Source organism: Sapajus apella, unplaced genomic scaffold (assembly GCF_009761245.1).
Source record: "Sapajus apella isolate SASKATOON/1434 unplaced genomic scaffold, GSC_monkey_1.0 scaffold51, whole genome shotgun sequence".
Classification (NCBI taxonomy): Eukaryota; Metazoa; Chordata; class Mammalia; order Primates; family Cebidae; genus Sapajus; species Sapajus apella.
In genome coordinates this window covers 7,707,516-7,728,096 of record NW_022436991.1, presented here as the reverse complement: position 1 = coordinate 7,728,096, position 20,581 = coordinate 7,707,516, and the positions used below count along the sequence as shown (strand labels likewise).

Sequence of the window (20,581 nt, the reverse complement as noted above, 5' to 3'; positions counted from 1 at the left end):
TGGCAGAGTTGAGTAGCTGTGATGAGACTGACTATACGGCCTGCAAGCCCTTAAGTATTTATTCTCTGTCCCTTTTACAGAAAATGTTTGCTGAGTCTAGGTATAGTGGCTCATGCCTGTAATCCCAGCACTTTGGGAGGCCAAGGTGGGTGGATCACCTGAGGTCAGGAGTTTGAGACCAGCTTGGCCCAACATGGGGAAACCCTGTTTCTACTAAAAATACAAAAGTTCACCAGGCACAGTGGCACACACCTGTAACCCCAGCTACTTGGGAAGCTGAGGCAGGAGGATCGCTTGAACTAGGAGGCGGAGGTTGCAGTGAACCAAGATTGAGCCACTGCAATCCAGCCTGGGCGACAGAGCAAGACTTTGTCTAAAAAAAAAAAACCTGCCAACTATGAAAGGATGGTTTTTCTGTTTCCCACAGGAGTGTCTACATAGTTCTGGATATAGTAAACAATAAGACTAAACAGGATCTAAAGCATCCATCCAGGGAAGAAAGAATTCCAGTTAAAGAGAAAGAAAACCTTTTAGTTCCAAAGGATAATCAGACTTCTATACAAGTCACACATTAGGGCAGCTGCACGCATACATATCAAGTGTATGAGAATGAGTGGAAACAACCAGGCCATTCATAAGAAATATAGAAAATCTCTTAGTTTTTTTTTGAGGCAGTCTCTCTCTCTGTTTCTCTCTCTATCTGTGTGTCTCTCTCTCTTGCCCAGGCTGGCGTGCAGTGGCTCAACCTCCTGGCTTTAAGTGATCTTCCTACCTCAGCCTTCCAAGTAGCTGGGACTACAGGCTTGTATCACCACGCCTGGCTGATTGTTTTTATTTATGTAGAGAACAGGGTTCACTATGTATAATTATTTTTATTTAGGTAGAGAGGAGGTTTCACTTTGTTTCCCAGGCTGGTCTTGAACTCCTGCACTCAAACGATCATCCTACCTTAGCCTCCTAAAGTGGTGATTAACAGGCATCAGCCACTGTACCTGGCTGAAAAGCTGTTTTCAAAACCTGACAGAGCTACACCAAATGTTCAGTCTATGATTCAATAATTATCTTAATTAATTAAAAACAGTATTTATAGTCATGTTCCTATCACTTCTGTTATCAACACAGTTGCCCTGAAAACCTGAGGCAGAGTTATCTTACTGATCTCTTACTAGAAGCAGTACATACAGAAGTGAGGAATGTAGGCTCAGCAACCATACTGCCTGGGTTTGAAACTTAGCTCTGCTAGGTACTAGCATTTGACCTTATTTATCTGTGTAATTATAGTATCTAGGTTGCTGGGACGTTTTAATGAGGTAATATATCTGAAATCCTTAGAATAGTTTCTGGTACATAACCATATCAATATAAGCTATGATTGCAATTACAACATTATTTTTATTAGACCAGTACTTGGCCTTTAGCAAGAACTCAATATTAGCAATTTTAAATGTTATAGGAACAAGTCTATAGTTGTAAGCATGCTCCCAAATCCTTGAGTAAAGATAGGAAGCTCATTCTAGTGAAGGACTTTGCTGCCAGCCCAATTCTAAGTCATAGTCAGTACTTGCCAAGAGTTCCAAGTAACCCATGGAAGCCCCCCAAGCTAGGCTTGAACATCAGTGAAATTCAGTTTTATAATTTCACTGATTAACATTAAGCGTTTTTCTTATTTTAACTTGATACCAGTGTTGGCTGTCAGCAAGGGAATGGCATAGCCAACACTGAAGGTCTGACTGTGATCAATTTCCCTGGGAGATCATAACAGCTCTATGATTGATGCTGTGATGCACTTCCAAGATCCTTCTGCAGGAATGAAGGATTTAATCCCCACAGGAGCTGGGAGCCCTCTTTAGAGAATGCCTTGACTGAAGAGAGCTGCCTTGTTAAAGGCCTTGCCTCCTAGGGACAGCCCACATAATTACTGACCAATGTGGGTATATAAAGGCCAGGACCTATTGCCTTACCTGTGAACAGCTTTGGGAGCTGTTCAACCTTCAGAGGTCCCAGTGGGTTGACTGAAGGCTTTGCAAGGAATACATTGCAAATAAATTTCTTTCTCTACCCAATCCTACATTCTTACCCTTCCTTCACAGGTGTTAATACCAAGAGAACTCCTTAATAAACTTCTTATACACCAATCTCCATCTCAGGGGATCCCAGCCTGCAAAAAGCACTCCAAGCTCCTTACCACCTCAGAGTTTAGCACTATTAATACAGCAATAACTACCAATTGTTTCCTTTGCCTGTTGTTTTAATTTGCATTTTTCTAATCACTACTGGGTTGAATATCTTTTTATTGTTGCCTTTCCTTTTGTGAAGCTGTTCTGCAACAAGCGTGGCTACTCACTTCATCATCTCCTTGAGGTTCCCCCATCCCTCTCTGGAGTTCTGTGACACAATCAGCTTGGAGTGCAGATTTTCACATTTGGGTGCAATAGCATCTATTGCTGGGGCCAAAATATCATTGGTGATAATGCACTTTGCTTTTGAAGATTGTAGTCTGTAGAGAATGTCTTTCTGGGTCAGCTGAGTGGTTCCTGGAATTAAAACTGTCCCTAAAGGAGCAGAAAAGAAATGGTGTTTAGAAGAAAGGTTATTTTTCATTATGTTAGTTAGAGTAGTGTAGATAACATCCATACATTCTGTATTTCTCAGAATGAGTTAGTCAGTTTACGAGCAAGGTATCTATTTGTCTTACTTCCATTTATCTGCTTTTGCCTTTCAAGGCATTTCAGAGTCCATGACCCTTTTGGCCTAACATTAAAGCATGTTAAATAATCAATAATTATTCTTTACTTGAAGACCATCCTTAACTTTGAGCTTGAAGAAAGTTTTGATTGAAAAGTAATATTACCCAATATTTATTATTTGATTATATGTTTTAACTCATTCAGTCCCCACCAAAAAAACCTAAAACAAAAAACAAACAAACAAAAAAAAACTATGAATAACTTGCCCAAGATATTACCTAAGTAGTAAGTGACAGTGCAGGAATTGAACCCTGTAGCCTGACTCCAGAACTGTGGACTTGACCACTTCAACTTAGTGCCTCTTAAAATGAACATGATTGTTTTATAATTTCTTTCCAAAGGAAAGGGTGGAGGCATGCATCTTTTCTGTGGTTCTATTCCTGCTGGTTGTATATTAAACTGTAAGATAAAGTATAATGATTAAGAGTGTCCTGGAGCCAGACACACTTATAGCTGGGACTTGGACAAGCCACTTCACCTCTGTGAGCTTCAGGTTCTGCATCTGTAAAATGATATTATAATAATAATACTTCCCTTATAGGATAATTAGAGGATTAAATGAGTTAAAACATGTAAAGAACTTAGAACGGTACTCAGTAAGCTTTGGATATAATTTTCTCAAAGGATAAATGGACTCTCAAAAATATGTAATCTGCCTCCTGGGCCCCACCACCCTTAGATTCCAGACCCTTAAGACAGGGATGGAGGTTATTCACTTTACAATAGGTTTTACTCTTCCCAGGTGACACAGCAGGCAAGAAGATTGGGGAACATATATCTGCCATTCCTGGACTCTTGACACTGGCTCATCATTTTACTTTGGGAAGGACCAGTTCTCTCCAGCAGGGTTCTTCAAGAAACTAACAACCTGAAGGCAGAACCAGGTTCTTTAGAATATCTTTTCTTTCTAATCAGGGCAACACAGTTTTTGTGAGGCTGTAATTCTAAGGTTATCCTTTAAAGATGTTCCACCTAGGGATAAGGAATTAGCCTACCATGACTTAACACTTTTATATAATTTAAAGATATTTTTTGACACTAAGCCCACACCAAAATAAATATATTATGATTATTTAGGAAAATCTCCCATCCAGCTTGGTTTAAATATGATCAGAAAGCAAACATTACTAACCTGTTCGCAGACAGGCCACATTTGTAAGCCACCACTCTGGGACCCTGGGCAGAATCAAAATTACTCGATCTCCTCTTTGTAGGGAACAGGCTTCTGAAAGTACATTGGCAAGTTTTCTGGACAGAGATCCCAGTTCCTCAAAACTCCATTTCACCTCTTTTCCTTTTCCATTGATCCACCAGAAGGCTGGATTTGAATGTTTCTTTCCAGCCTGAGGAAAGACAAACCAGTCATGGATTTAAAGGTTGTTATACAGCTAACTTCTGGGTCAGCTGACTTAGTGGAATATATTAGCTGAAGAAAATTCACAAGTCATTAGTTAGAACATGCATGGAGTATCGGGAAATATCTCTAGGAGAGACATCATCAAGATGGATGACTAAAGATGCCCAGTACTCACATCCTATCAATCAGAAGGACCAAAACAGTGAGCAGATAACCACATGACAAATAGAATGTCAAAGGGAGAACACAGGAATTTAGCAAGGAAGTGACAAAACTCTCCAAGACCTGAAAACTAGGATGAAAGCATAAAGGAGGAAGAACAGCAGCTGGCCAGGATCAACTCAGAGCCAAGAGGGACTCCGTATTCTCGGGAAAATGTAAATGGAAGATCCTCAGCAGTCCACATTCCCACCACAGATGCCTGAAATCCTACCTACAGGAGAGGCCCTCAGCCCTCACAGGTCCTGAGCCTAGTAAAAGCTATGTAGTATAGTACGCTAGTACAGCATAAGATTGTTCTAGAGAGGAAATTCATACCATACTAGGTCCCTGTGGCACAAACCCCAGGACCCAAGCTGCTACATTATTTTAGAAACAGAGCTACCACCATCTTGCCTTGGGGCCAATAGCCCCTGCATGTCCACATCCCTGAGGCCCTGCTGACATCCACACACATTCACCTAGAGAGCTACAGCACTGCAACACCAGGTGGTTCCAGTGACATAACCAGGCCACTTGCACCCGAGCCTACACACAGCACTCTACCCCAGGGAACAGGAAGTCCAGCACATCAGGGAGGCTGCGCCCTAAAGTAAGGCACTGAAGCACACTCCCCGGAGCCTGAGAGCAGCCTTCCTGAGCCTGCTGCCATGAACATGATCTTGCCCCCTCTAGTGGCAGAGCCATTTTGTGCCTGCGTGTGCCATCTGGGGACCAAAGGACTGGCCTGTGCAGTCCACCACTACAAGTACACATGTGCACTGCCAAAGGACCTGAGGACTGACCCACTTGAGGCTTACCGTCACTACTGCCAGTGCTCATGCACACTTTCTGGGAGCCTAAGGATCATCCTGCCTGGGACCCACTGGAACCACTGCTGGCACCCTTATGGTGAACAAAATAACACCTATCAATAACAATCTTGAATGTAAACAGTTTAAATTCCCCAGATAAAAGATATGGACTGTGTGGACTGACGGAATGGATAAAAAACAAGACCCAACTATAGGCTGCCTATAAGAAACTCACCCCACCTGTAAAGATACACGTAGATAGGGCTGGGCACGGTGGCTCCTGCCTGTAATCCCAGCACTTTGGGAGGCTGAGGTGGGTGGATCATGAGGTCAAGAGATTGAGACCATTCTGGCCAACATGGTGAAACCCTGTCTCTACTAAAAATGCAAAAATTAGCTGGGCATGGTGGTGCGTGCCTATAGTCCCAGCTACTTGGGAGGCCAAGGCAGAAGGATTGCTTGAACCTGGGAGGTGGAGGGTGCAGTGAGCTAATATTGCACCATTGCACTCCAGACTGGTGACAGAGTGAGACTCTGTCTCAAAAATATAGATAGATAGAAAATGAAGAGATAGAAAATAATGTTTTAAACAAATAGAAACCAAAAGTGTGTAGGAATAGCTATGCTTATATCACGTGAAATAGACTTTAAGTCAGAAAACATAAAAAGAGGCAAAGAGGGTCATTATATAATGATAAATAGATCAATTCGGCAAGAGGATATAACAATTGTAAATATATATGCACCCAACATCAGCACACCCAGATATGTAAATATCGTTAGATGTAAACAGATAGATAGATTCCAACACAATAATATTTGCAACTTTAACACTCCACTCTCAGCATTAGATGGATCATCTAGACAGAAAATCAACAAAGAAACATTGGATTTAAACTGCACTTTGGACCAAATGGACCTAACAGATATTTATACAACATTTCATCCAACAGCTACAGAATACACTTTCTTCTTCTCATCAGCACATGGCACATTCTCCAGAATAGACCATATTTTAGGGCACAAAACAAATGTCAACAAATTCTTAAAAACTGAAATCATACCAAATATGTTCTTAGACTACAGTGGAATAAAATTAGAAATCAACAACAAGAGGAACTTTGGAAAGTGTACACATACAGAGAAATTAAAGAGCATGATACTGAATGACCAGTGAGTCAATGACAAAATTAAGAAGGAAAGCAAAAAATTTCTTGAAAATGAAGAAAATGGAAACATATCAAAATCAATGAGATCATGCAAATAGAGTGTGAAGAGGGAAGTTTATAGCCATAAACACCTATATCAGAAAAGCAGAAAGATTTCAAATAAACAATCTAAGAATGCACCTCAAGGAACCAGAAAAGCAAGAACAAACTAAATTCAAAATTAGTAGAAGGAAAGAAATGGTAAAGATCAGAGCAGAAACAAATGAAATTGAGGCAAAAATTATAAAAGATCAACAAAACAGAATTTTTTTGAAGATAAAATAGACAAATTTATAGCTAGATTAAGAAAAAAAAAAAGAGAGAAGACCCAAATAAATAAAATCCTTAAAGACTATTATGAACAACTATCTGCCAACAAATTGGAAAACGTAGAGGAAATAGATAAATTCCTAGACACACATAACCTACCAAGATTAAACAATGAAGAAATAGAAAACCTGAACAGACCAATAATGTGTAATGAAATTGGATCAGTAATAAAAAGCCCAGAACGGGATGGCTTTACTGCTGAATTTTACTGAACTTTTAAATAAGAACTAACACTTTTGTTTTTTTTTGTTTGTTTGTTTTTGAGATGGAGTCTTACTCTTGTTGCCTAGGCTGGAGTGCAATGGCACAATCTTGACACTGCAACCTCCACCTCCCAGGTTCAAGTGATTCTCCTGCCTCAGCCTCCTGAGTAGCTGAGATTATAGGTGTGTGCCACCATACCCAGCTAATTTTTGTGTTTTTAGTAGAGAAAGGGTTTCACCATGTTGGCCAGGCTGGTCGTGAACTCCTGACCTCAGGTGATCCACCCGCCTCAGCCTCCCAAAGTGCTGGGATTACTGGCATGAGCCACTGTGCCCAGCCTTAATGCTAATTCTTCTCAAACTCTTTTTAAAAACTGAAGAAGAAAGAATTCTTCCTAGGACATTCTACCAAAGCTACATAAAGACACCATACTTTTTAACTTCAAATCATACTACAGAGCTATAGTAACCAAAACAGCATGGTACTGGCATAAAAACAGACGCATAGACCAATGAAACAGAATACAGAACCCAGAAATAAACCCACACATTTACATTCAACAGATTTTCAACAAAGATGCCAAGAGTATACACTGAGGAAAGGATATCCTCTTCAGTACATGGTGCGAGGAAAAGCGGTATCCATTTGACAATAGACTAAAACTAGAGCCCTATCTCTCACCATATATAAAAATCAATTCAAACTGGATTACAGACTTAAAATGTAAGACTCAGAATGTAAAACAACTGACGAAAACAGTGTAAATGCTCCAAGTCATTGGTCTAGGCAAATATTGTTTTTAATTTTAATTTTTTTATTTTTTAAAAATTTTATAATAAATTTAATAAAATCGGACAGCCTTCTGAGCCAGAGTAGGCTCTGAGACTCCCCTAGCAAATATTTTGGGGATAAGGATAGGAAAACAGGCAACAAAAACAAAAACAGACAAATGGGACTATATCAAACTAAAAAGCTTCTGATCAGTAAAGGAAGCAATCAACAGAGAGAAGAGACAAGATGTAGAATGGGAGAAAAGATCTGTGAACTATTCATCTGACAAGGAACTAATATCCAGAATATACAGGGAATGTAAATAACTCAACAGCAGTAAATAAATAAATAAATAAATAAATAAATAAAAATGCACAAATAATTCAATTAAAAAATGGACATAGGATCTAAATACACATTTTTCAAAAAAACATACTAATTGGCAGCAAGTATATGAAAAAATGCTCAACATCATTAATCATCAGCGTAATTCAAATCAAAACCACAATGAGATATCATCTTACCCCAGTTAGAATGGCTATTATCAAAAAGACAAAAGATAACAAATGCTTGAGAGGATGTGGAGAAAAGGGAACTCTTAAACACTATTGGTGAGAATATAAATTACTATAGCCATTGCAGAAAACAATATAAAGGCTTCTCAAAAAACTAAAAATAGAACTACCATATGATTCAGCAATCTCACCACTGGATATTTTTTCAAAGGAAAGAAAATCAGTATATTGAAGAGATAGCTGCACTGCCATGTTTACTGTAGCACTGTACATAGAAGCCAAGATAAGGAATCAACTTACATGTCCATCAACAGATGAATGGATAAAGAAAACGTGGTATAGTATTGCACACTGCAATACCATTCAGCCATAAAAAAGAATGAAATTCTGTTGTTTATGGCAACATATATGAACCTGGAGGACATTATGTTAAGTGAAACAAGTCAGACATGGAAAGATGAATGCCACATGTTGTTACTCATATGTGAGAGCTTAAAAAAAAAAAAAGAGCTTCACTGAACTTCAGCCTGGGCAACAGAGCAAGACTCTGTCTCTTAAAAAAAAAAAAAAAAAAAAAAAAAAAAAAGACCTTGGTCAGGCACAGTGGCTGGCTCAGGCCTATAATCCCAGCACTTTGGGAGGCTGAGGTGGGCGGATCACTTGAGACCAGGCGTTCAAGGCCGGCCTGGCCAACATGGCAAAACCTTGTCTTTACTAAAAATATAAAAATTAGCCGGTGTGGTGGCAGGTGCCTGTAGTTTTGGGTGATTGGAAGGCTGAGGCACAAGAATCTCTGGAACCTGTGAGGCTGAGGTTGCAGCAAGCTGAGATCATACCACTGCACTCCAGCTTGAGATTCTGTCTCAAAAAAAAAAGAGCTCATAGAAGTAGAGAGTGGAATTGTGGCTATTAGAGGCTGAGAAGGGTAGTGGGGAGAGGAGAACAGGAAGAAGTTGGTTAACGGATGCAAAATTATAGCTAAATGGAAGGAATAACTTCTAGTGTTCTCTAGCACTGTAGGGTGAATACAGTTAAGAATAATTTATTGTGTATATTCAAAAAGCCAGGAGACAGGATTTTGAATGCTCCCAGCACAAAGAAATAATGCATGTTTGAGATGATGGGTAGCCTAATTACTCTGATTTGATCACTACACATTTTATACATGTATCAAAAACATCTCTGTACCCCATAAGTATGTATAATTATTACATAACTAAAAATAACAGAAAGATAATAACTTTGGGGTCCTTATTTCTAGATGGTGGAAGCCATGTCGTTTCTTTTGGCCCACATCATTTCCCATTTAGCCTGATCATTTTTCTTTACAATAAGTGAGAATCGTTGCATTCCTTTACATTTTCCTCAATGATTTATCTGTGCCTTCTTTTCTACCATTTCTGACTCCTGGAATTACTTTACATGCTTCTCCTTTTTGTTTTTGTTTTTTTAAAGTCAACCTAGAATTCTACATTTATGTAATCCAGGGTCTCTCAACTAACCATGGAACTATTGACATTTTGGGTCAAAGAATTCTTTGTTCTGGAGGCTGCTCTGTGCATTACGGGATATTTAGCAGAATCCCTGGCTTTTACCTGTTAGATACCGGTAGAAACTGCCTCCACCCCTGTCACAGCAACAAAAGTATTTCCAGACATTAGAGATGTTACCTAGGGGTAAAATTACTCCCAGTTGAGAAACTGTGATCTGACTGGCCCTTGCACCATACCTTCTCCATATCAGTCCATTGGTCCAGGACATCATTAGCAAAGTTGAAATACTCTGGAATCTCCAGTTTGAAGTCCTGTTTCATGGATTCATAATTGAAGAAATTCTGAGGGGTTGCTGTTCTATTATCTTTATGCAGTGCCCTCACAGAACCAGAAATTGGTATGCACTGAAAACACTTGGCATAACGTAGCATCTTCATGGTGACATGAATTAGCAACAGTTTTGTTGGATCTTTTAGCACTCAGGATTTGCACAGAGACCAGTCCATCTAAAAGACAAGCAAAAAGGATATATATTTGTTTCTGTCCCTGAAGGTAGCCATACCCCAAAGTGGCTAAGTTTTGTTATTGTTGATAATCATCATGATAGTACCATTTTCTGAGTACATTCTGTGTTCTAAAAACTGTGCTCAGTGTTTTATATATACTTCATCATTAAATCCTCAGAGAAACCCTGTGAAGTGGGTACTATTATCATCTCTGTTTACAGATTGAGAAAATTATTTGTAAGAGGCATTGGTTGGATTGGAACCCGGAACTATCAGGTCCTAGCCCATTCTCCTGAATACTGTGCCCTATTGACTCCTATATGCATTTCTAAAGAAGTAAAAATCTGGGTCACCCACTTAATCTCACTGAAAGCAAAGGGCTAAGCCTTTTTGTCTGATGTCTTTCACCTGCAGATTTCAAAGTAGGGCAGAAATGTTAAGGAGCATTTTTCAAAGTAGATACTCTGTAGATGAAGCAACCGACAGTAGCCCAATAGTAGTACCAATTAGACATGAAAGCACTGTCACAGTTTATAAACTATCTAGTTTATAGGCTGCAGTTCCCATGTTCTCAATAGGGGCCCACACTATTTTCAAGTCCAGGCTTGGAGCTGTATTTACTGGAGATGTAATAATGGGGCTTTAACATTTAGGACTTTTGTGGGGGAGGCCCCTCTGGGCCATCACCTGCTTCTGTGGGAAATCATTTGATCACAGTGTTATTTATTTGGTTGAGGCTGTTAAAAATCCAGTTCTAGGGATTATGAGTGAGGTTCTCCTCATTATACTTCCTGTAATTTTCCAAATTTCCTATAATGCAATATGTATTACTCTCATAATCATTAAATCATCATTCTGATTACAGTTCTGTGTAAAGCAGTCTGGCTATGTGGAAACATTTCTGTATTGATACATTGCCAAAACAATACATAACTGCAGATGCCAGCTAAATGGACAGTTTAGCTGACATCTGCAATTATTGCAGTTTTACTCTAAATGGACCAGTGTTTGGATGTCATGTTGATATACCCAATGCATCAGGAAACCTGGGTACTTCTGCCCCTCTCATTTGTTTGTGTGAAGACATGACAAGTCAGTGATCTTGAGCCCTCTGAGACCATCTCGTTCCAGCTTTTTCATTTTTCACCTGCAAAGAAAACCGGAGGCCCAGAGAAGGGAAACAGCCTGCTTCATTCTGTCATACCAGAGTTAGAACTAGAACTCTGGTCTTTGGATTCCCATTTGGATGTTTTTACTATCATTCAACAGGATTTCAATAGAGCGGTGGTTCACAGTTCAGCTGTACATTTGAATCACCAAGAAAACTTTGCTTAAAAACAAACTCTGATGTCTAGGTCTTGGATCAAGTAGAATATTTGGGAGTGGGCCCTTTGCCCATTCATATATTTTTTAAATTTCCTCAGAAGATTTTAATGGGCAGCAGTCATAGTTGAGAATCACTGATTTAGAGGCTGCGATTTGTGAACCAGCATTATCATCATTATCACCTGGAAGCTTGTTAGAATTGCACATTATCAGGCCCCGCCCCAGATCTACTGAATTAGTAGATGTTGACATTTTAACAAGATCCCAGGTAACTGGTATGTACATTCAAGTATGAAAAGCACCAGTCTATAGTATTATGGCTAAATATATTGGCTGCTGAGCCATATAGTCATGTGATACTATCTCCCAGTTTTGCCTCTTAAGAACTGTGTGACCTTATTTGAATTATTAATCACTCTGAACCTCAGTTTCACATTTTACCAACGGAGTGACTAATAGAATCACCATCAGAGATTTGTCCTGAAGACTGAATGTGATAATGCATGTGAAATGTTTATCATGGTGCCAAGCATATTACTCTCTATTAGAATATGGGTCAGCAAACTTTTTCTGTAAAGGGCCAGATAGTAAATATTTGAGGCTTTGTGGGCCATATGGTCTCTGCTGCAGGTATTTAACTCTGCCCTTGAGAGAGCAACCATTGACAATACATAGATAAATTTTGGCATGGCTGTGTTCCAATAAAACCTTATTTATGGATACTGAAACTAGAGTTTCATTTTTCATGGGTCATGAATTAGTATTCCTCTTTTAGTTATTTTTTCAACCATTAAAAAATGTAAAAATGATTCTTAGTTCAAAGTCTATACAAAAACAGGCGGAGGGCTGGATTTGACCCATGGGCTGCAGTTGGCTGATCTTTGCAGTGTGATGGAAGTTCTTTTTTTTTTTTTTGAGATAGAGTCTTGCAATGTCACCTGGGCTGGAGTGCAGTGGCATGATCTCAGCTCACTGCAACCTCTGCCTCCCAGGTTCAAGCAATTCTCCTGCCTCCATCTCCCAAGTAGCTGGGATTACAGGCACCCCCACAACCACACCCGTCTAGTTTTGGGTCTTTTTAGTAGAGATGGGGTTTCACTATGTTGGCTAGGCTAGTCTTGAACACCTGACCTTGTGATCTACCCACCTCGGTCTCCCAAAGTGCTGGGATTACAGGCGTGAGCCACTGCACCTGGCCACTGTGATGTGAGTTCTACCAGAGCAGGGGCCTTTTCTGTTACGTTCTGCTACTATTCCTTGAAATTATAGTAGCGTTTGGCCCATAGTATGTACTTGGCATATGTTTGTTGAATGAATAAATGGCTTTTTCAGAAGGGATAGACCTGAAATGTGCCTTTACTGCTTTAACCAGATTTATGTGACTACTGCACTGTCTACCTGTGGCAGTTTTTAAAAAAATTAAATAAATTTTAAAATTAGTTCATCAGTCACACTAGCTACATTTCAAGTGGTTAATATCCCCATGTGGCCAGTGGCTATTGTATATAGGTTAGTACAGACATAAAACATTTCTTTTGTTGTAGAACATTCTTTTGGACAATGCTAATCTATATTAATAGTAGATAAGAACTAGATTGATAGGAAACATTAAAATACAGAAAAACTGAGGCAGAATCTTTCCAAGATAAGACTTTTCTAAGGTCCAGTTTAGTAAACTGTTGTCTAGGGTTCTCTTGCCTATATATTCCACGGGAGGGGAAGCATTAACAAAAATTTCTTGGCAGGCTTTAAGAGTAAAGGCTGCTCTAAGAACAGAAGTAAAATCACTCTGAATCCTAGTTTCCCTATAGGTTAAGACCTCAAGTCCAACAATGTCATTCTGTTTGGCATTGGGGATGAGGTAGGGAGGGAACTACTGGTCCCTGCCATTTGCTGGCAAGTCACAGCCTATGCTTTTGGCTGCTCTCCTCAACAGAATTAGCATCAGGTTTATTTTAACTGGAAGAAGTTAAGCAATCAACAGTACTGTCTCTCTATGTTTTTAATTTTTTTTTTCATAACATCTTCAAATGGCTCAAAAAAACCATAAAAAAAATCTGCCTCCCACCTGTAGTCTCAAAGCTGCCTGGTTTGCTCTCACCCCAGGAAACCATTATTATTTCTACTTACTTTTCAAGGTTTCTTTATGTACATTCAACCAAATTATGAGTATAGATTCTTCTCCACCAATTTTACACAGCAGAGACCCCAGAATACACAGTATTCTGCCCACTAAAAACATTTTTAACAATGTACTTTTTGAGGGCTTCCATACCAGTGCACAGAGATCTTCATTTTTTTAAATGAAATATTTATTTATTTTTTCCTCCCCCAGCCCCCTGCAAAGACAGGATCTCACTCTGTCACCCAGACTGGAGTACAGTAGCATGAGCATAGCTCACTGCAGCCCCAAACTTCTGGGAGGAAGTAATCCTCCTGCCTCAGCCTCCAGAATACCTGGGATTACAGGTGTGTGCCACTACACCCAGCTAAGTGTTTTTAAAATTTTTTTTACAGATGGGATCTTGCCATGTTGCCCAGGCTGGTCTCAAACTCCTGGCCTCAAGCAATCCTCCTGTGCTAGGCACTTTGCAGTTATTTATTATTTCCATTTACAGACAAGGAAATACACATAAACATGCACACAGCTTCCCAAAGCACTAGGATTACAGGTGGGAGCCATCACATTTGTCCCTGTCCTGGTTTTTCTTATAACAGCTGCATGACATTCTAGTGAAGAGCTGCACTGTAATTTCTTAAACCAGTCCCCTATCAATGATCACTTGAGTTGTTTGTATAATTTTGCAATTTAGATAAAATTTTGAAACTATTTCTTCCAAAAGGAATGTCCTGAGTCTTTCATTACTTGGATGTGAAAATGAATACTATTTTTAAATGGTTGAGAAGTATTAGAAAAAAATTTCTGATCCTGTTAAGAGGCAGGAATTTGGACAAATATCTTAAGATCTTGTGCTTCATTCTTGGTAGGTTGGCATGATTCATTTATATATTCAACAATTCTTAATCACTAGCCATGGATTATTTCAGACATAGAGGATATAAGAGGGAATGAAAGAGACAAGGTCCTCCTTGCTGTCATGGAAAGACACACATAGTAAACAAAGCAACAAATAAATGTGATATTACACAAGAAAAGAGTAATGGGAGAAAAGGGACACTCTTTTAGAAGGTCTCTCTAGGGAGGTAACATTTTTGCTGAGATATGGCAAGTGGTTGTACTGTCAAGCACTTTGCAGATATTATTTCCATTTTACAGATAAGTATATACAAACATGCACACATATTTAAATTGGACAGTGCATTTATTCATTAACCATGTATTTATTGAACACTTGCTATATGCTAGACCTGTACTAAATGCTGAAAATACAGCTGTGAACAAGACATAGCTAGTCTTGCTCCCATGAAGTTTATAGACTATTAAGGAAGACATTAAATAATTATGTAAATATTAATATGCTTGGGGCTTGCTAATTCTGAATAGAATCAGAGTTTAGTATGATTTCTTCCCTAGCCCCCAAACAGTACTCTGTACCACATTCAGAATCCTTCAAATATACATTGAAAGGAAAATTGACCAGTCATTTGGAGCTTAAAATGAACCTAACCATTCTGTTACCAAAAAGCAAACATCAACATCCTCTTAATCAAAACCATAAGATTGCCTTCTCCTCAATAAAGTTCTTTTCCTACCTTTTCATTGATCTTAGCATTTTACAACTTCTGTTTTATAGGTTTGTAAAATTATCTGTAGGTAAAAGAGCTGAGATAACTTTCCCAGAGTGAGTCCAGATTTTTATACTGAGCCACAGAAACATTGGTAAGGAAAACTCTTCTAAGAAAGACAGTACCACTCTTGGTCAGATGGGCTTCTGAAAGTATTTAAGGTCTCATCTGAAATGCACGCTCTTTGTCCATACAGCCAAGGGGGCTTTAGCCTCCCCACATCTCCGTAAACATTCCTCCCTCTATGTATCCAAGTAATAATAGTAGTTTAACATATAGAGCCACAACACAAGGTAAAGCCACTGCTGTTCTCTCCAACCCCAACCAGACCCTTCCAGAAACCCCTCCTATACAGAACTTTTGCAGCTGCCCTTGACCACCTAGAGGAGAAATGTGGCTGCTCTTAGGTTTGTTTGCATCTGTGTTTCCCAAAATTTCCTAGAGGTAATTTACGTACTTACTGGATGATGCAGAAGATGGATTCCCATCTGTCACTGAGCAAGGTGGGAAGTTAAGCAGACAGAACAGTGAAAAACTCAGCCACTATCTGGTCGTTTTTGTTTGTTTGTTTTTTGGTTTTTTTCTGAGATGGAGTCTTGCCCTGTCACCCAGGCTGAAGTACAGTGGTACAATCTCAGCTCGTTGCAGCCTCTGCCTCCCAAGTTCAAGTGATTCTCCTGTCTCAGTTTCCTGAGTAGCTGAGGTTACAGGCACATGACACCACACACCCGGCTAATTTTTCATTTTTAGTAGAGACGGGGTTTCACCATATTGACCAGGCTGGTCTCAAACTCCTGGCCTCAAGTGATCCATCTGCCTCAGCCTCCCAAAATGCTGGGATTACAGGCGTAAGCCACTGCATCTGGCTCAATTAAAATTTTAAAAAAATTTTATCAGGTTAACACATGTACATAGTTTTTCAAAAAGATCAAATAGCACCAACAGGCTCAACATGAAAACTCAGCTGCTACATTTATAGCCTTTTGTGTGTGCATACCCCTCATCACTTAATAGATAGTATCACATAACTGAGAAATTCTGAGAGAAACCTTGGCTGCCAAGACTTTACTTTAATGACAGCATTTTTGATTTGTTGGTTTCGTTCACCTCTCCATTATCTTTGCTTGAAAATCAGATGTGCCAGTTCAGGAAATCTTACAAGGGAGAGGAGATGAGGTACTCACTAGACTTTAACAGATTCCAACACAGCTGGAGATGATGGCAGACTCGTTTCTTAGAAGAGCAGCACTGAAACTTGAATTATCCTCTGCTTTTTTGGATAGCAGTCAAAAGAAGAGAGAGGAGTAGCCTGACAATCGGGAGGAGCAAGACTGGCCCAAAGCATTTTTCTTGATTGGTGGAGACATTCTGGAGGGTGGAGCCAAGCTCAAGGCTAAAGTTTACCTGAAAGTTTGCCCAACTTCCAGAGGTTTCTCTTACAGGTAATGAGTTACATATATACAACAAACTTGTGAGGGAAAGCAAATTATTCACAAAAAGAAATGTGTCCAAGGAGTTCCTGAAGTGGTTAGTTATGTAAAGGGGCAGAGAGGGCACTTCTCAGAAGAAGGAAAGAACAGATGGAGGAAGCCGTAGAGGAGTTTTGAAATTGAAAGGAAAAAGTTGAAGGATGGTTATGGGTTGGCCTAAATCTTAGCAAACCAGTTGCTATGTTTATCTGTTGAAGTGGTAGGACTAAACATAAACGGTATGGGGTGTTTACACCCCTGCGTGAATCTTTCAGTGCTTCTCTGCTCGCTCCAGGTAAAATCTGAGTCCTTACATGAACTGCAAGGAGCTATAAGATCTGGCACAGGGACCTCTGATCCACAGCCTATTTCCCCTCCTCTGCCTCACTCTGCACAGCCACCAGCCTCCTTGCTTTTTCTCAAACATACTTGCCTGTTTCAGCCTCAGGCTCTCTGAATTCACAGTTCCCACTGACTGGAACTCTTCTCTCAGATATCCTCCTGGCCAAAATCCTCATTTTATGCGGTGTCCTAACAAAGAAGTCTTCCCTTACCACATTTTTTTTTTAAATTTATTTTATGGCATTTTAGGTTTTGGGGCACATGTGAAGAACATGCAAGATTGTTGCATAGGTACGCACGTGGCAGTGTGATTTGGCGCCTTCTTCCCCATCACCTATATCTGGCATTTCTTCCCATGCTATCTCTCCCCAACTCCCCACCCCCCCACTGTCCCTCCCCTATTTCCCCCCAACAGACCCAACTGTGTAGTGCTCCCCTCCCTGTGTCCATGTGTTCCCATTGTTCAACACCTGCCTATGAGTGAGAACATGCGGTGTTTGATCTTCTGCTCTTGTGTCAGTTTGCTGAGAATGATGCTTTCCAGGTTCATCCATGTCCCTACAAAGGACACAAACTCATCGTTTTAGCACTCTTCATTTTTTCTCTTTTACCTTGTTTTAAACTCTTTACATCTCTTACCATCACTGTTGAGGGTAAGAACTCTTTTGTTTGATGGTGTATCTATTGCCTGGAATATTGCCTGGCAAATTTTAGGCATTCGATAAGTAGTTGATGGATATGTAAATAAATAAATGACTCTTTCAATTACACGTGATAGAGACCTAACTTAAATTTACTTGAAGAGGAATTTATTGGTCACTTTTGAGTTCTAGGGGTTTTTTGTTGTTAATTCCTTGGAATTTTCTGTGTAATCACATTATCTGCAAATAAGTAAACAGATTTTACTTCTTTCTTTTAGATCTATATGCCTTTTGTTTCCTTTTCTTTCCTTATTGTAAACGCTGGAATGTCTAGCTCTATGTTGAATAAGAGTGCTGAGAGCAGACATCTTTGCCTTGCTTTTGATCTTAGCGGGAAAACATTCAGTCTTTCATGGTTAGGTACAATATTAGCTATAGGTTTTATGTAGATCCCTTTTATCAAGTTGAGGAAATTCTCCTCTATTTATATTTTTTCTGAGAGTTTTTATCATGAATAGGTGTTGAATTTTGGCAAGTGTTTCTTCTGCATCAATTAATATAAGCATGTGATGCTTTTCTTCTTTAGCTTGTTAATTGAAGCAGGAACGGCCACAAGAAACAGACGTCTTGGACACTGAACTAGGAAGGAAGGGGTGATTTATTTCAGCTGGGAGCAGGGTGGCATAGCTGCCCAACAGCCAAGCTCATCCAACAAAGAGAAGCCCTGCCTTTATATAGGCTTACAACTCTAGATATTACATGTGAAAGGGTCTTGGTCCATGGAGTAGACATGGGTTGGTGGTTTGATCTTGTTTAAGTAAAAACAGTGCCTTCTGGAAAGAGTCCCCCATACCATGCCTGCTATCTATACGAAGGCAATTAAGGTGACGCCCAGTCAGCCAGCCTTTACTTCTATTGAAATGCAGCGTGGAAGTTAAGGGGGAGGTGATCTTAGATGCTTGGGTCGCCTTCCTCAAATAAGATAGATTATACTGATCTTCTAATATTGAACCAGCCTTGCCTCCCTAGAATAAATCTTGCTTGGTCCTGGTGTATAATTCTTTTTCTGTATTGCTGAATTCTATAGTTATGTTTCTTGATGAATTTGAGTAGTTTTCAGCCATTATTTCTTGGAGTAAATTTTTAGCTCCCACATTAGATCTATTATGATAGTTCCAAAGGTCCCTGAGGCTCTGTTCTTTTTTTTCTTTTTTTATTTTTTCCCCATTCTAATTTCTTTTGGTTGTTCAGGTTGAGTAAATTCTGGCTTCTAGATCTTTGATTTTTTTTCTTCTGTTATTTTGATTCTGATGTTAAGCTCATTATTAGAGATTTAAAAAACAGGTGTTTTTTTTCTACTCTCACATACCACTCAACATAGTGTTGGCAGCTGTGAATCCATATGGCTCTACATCAACTTGATTCTTGCCTCTTCAAAGGAAAGAATTCATCCAATAGGCATAAGACAGAATGAGAGACTGAGGAAAGTTTTCAAGCAGGAGTGAGAGTTTATTAGAAAGTTTTAGAGCAGGAACCAAAGGAAGCGAGGCAAGCAGGCAACTTGAGAGATCCAGGTGCCCTATTTGACCTTTGACTTGGGGTTTTATACATTGGCATGCTACCAAGGTTTTGCATCTCTCCTCCTTTGATTTTTCCTTGGGGTGGGCTGTCTGTATGCACAGTGGCCTGTCAGCACTTGGGAGAGGCCACATGTGCAGTGCTTTTACTGAAGTTGTGCACATGCTCATTTGAGGCATTTTTTTTCCCTTACCAGTCAAGTTTTCCTAGAGTAAGATTGTATACCAGTTAAACTCAGCCATTTTGCCTCTTAGTATGCGTACTTGAGTGTATTTGCCCAGCTCCTGAGATCTTATTGGAAAGCTGCTGATCACCAGCTTCAGGTGTTTTCTATCTCTTGGAAGACTGCCTTTTTCTGGGACCTACTGCAGCCACTGATTATTTTAGAGAGACAGTTTAATAACTGCCTACCATCACCTGGTTGTTGCCTGACATTCCTGCCTTTCTTGCCTTTCCTGCCTTGCCCATGTCTTCCTGACTACCTACTCTAACAATAACACTTCTGAAACTAGATGTGTGTGGGGTTTTCACTACACCAAGCAATTCTCCCGTGGAAACCAGCTTGGGTGTCGTGTCCCACTTCAATTCAGTTCAACACTGTCTACCTGGAGATAGTGTCAGACCCTACAGGTTAAGGTCTCAATCTGTAAACTAAAAAGTATCTGAGACAGTTCTCAATTAATTTAGAGGTTTATTTTGCCATGGTTAAGAATCATGACCTATGACACAGCTTTAGGAGGTCCTGAGAACATGTGCCCAAGGTGATTGGGTTACAGTTTGATTTGATACATTTTAGGGACACAGAAGTTATAAGCAAAGACATAAATCAATACATGCATACATTAGTTTAGCCTGGAAAGTTGGGACATTTTGGAGGAGGAGGGGGCTGGGCTTCCAGATTATAGGTGGATTTAAATGTCTCCTGATTGGCAATTGGTTGAAAGGGTTAAGCTCTGGCTGAAGAGTTGAAATCAGCTTAAGTTAAGGTAAAGCAAGGTTCTTGTCAAGTAGATGACATCTCCAGGTAGCAGGCCTCAGAACAGATGTCAGTGTCTCTTATTAGACCTTAAAAGGCATCACACTCTCTGGAAAGACCTAGTAAAAGAAGGAGATTTTCCTTCAGAATGCAATTTTTCCCCAAAAGAGACGCCTCTGCAGGGCCATTTCAAAATGTGTCAAAGAAATATCTTTTGGGTAAAATACTTTGATTTTCTTTAGGGCCTGCTATCTGTTATGTGATGCTGTAATAGAGTCATTTTAGAATTTGGTAACTTATTGCTATAAAGAGACTGTTTCATCAATTCTAAGTCTGTGTTTTAATGTTAATGTTGGTC

General features: G+C 39.6%; 1 protein-coding gene across 4 annotated transcripts in view; it reads right to left on the bottom strand.

Annotated features, from left to right (window-relative positions):
- ACSM3 (acyl-CoA synthetase medium chain family member 3) overlaps positions 1-16,602 on the bottom strand; it is a 34,302-nt gene extending 17,700 nt beyond the window's left edge. Inside the window, exons 1-4 of one of the 4 annotated variants that reach the window (XM_032242869.1) lie at positions 16,402-16,602; positions 9,875-10,144; positions 3,880-4,090; positions 2,345-2,552 (exon numbers count right to left, since the gene is read on the bottom strand). In XM_032242869.1, the coding sequence (XP_032098760.1) occupies positions 2,345-2,552; positions 3,880-4,090; positions 9,875-10,075 (620 nt within the window). In that variant the 5' untranslated portion in view covers positions 10,076-10,144; positions 16,402-16,602. Of the gene's footprint in view, positions 1-2,344; positions 2,553-3,879; positions 4,091-9,874; positions 10,145-10,248; positions 10,260-15,678; positions 15,788-16,324 lie in introns of those variants that run through there. The other 3 variants (XM_032242870.1, XM_032242873.1, XM_032242872.1) reach the window with 3 other exon arrangements.
- Positions 16,603-20,581: the final 3,979 nt, after the last annotated feature.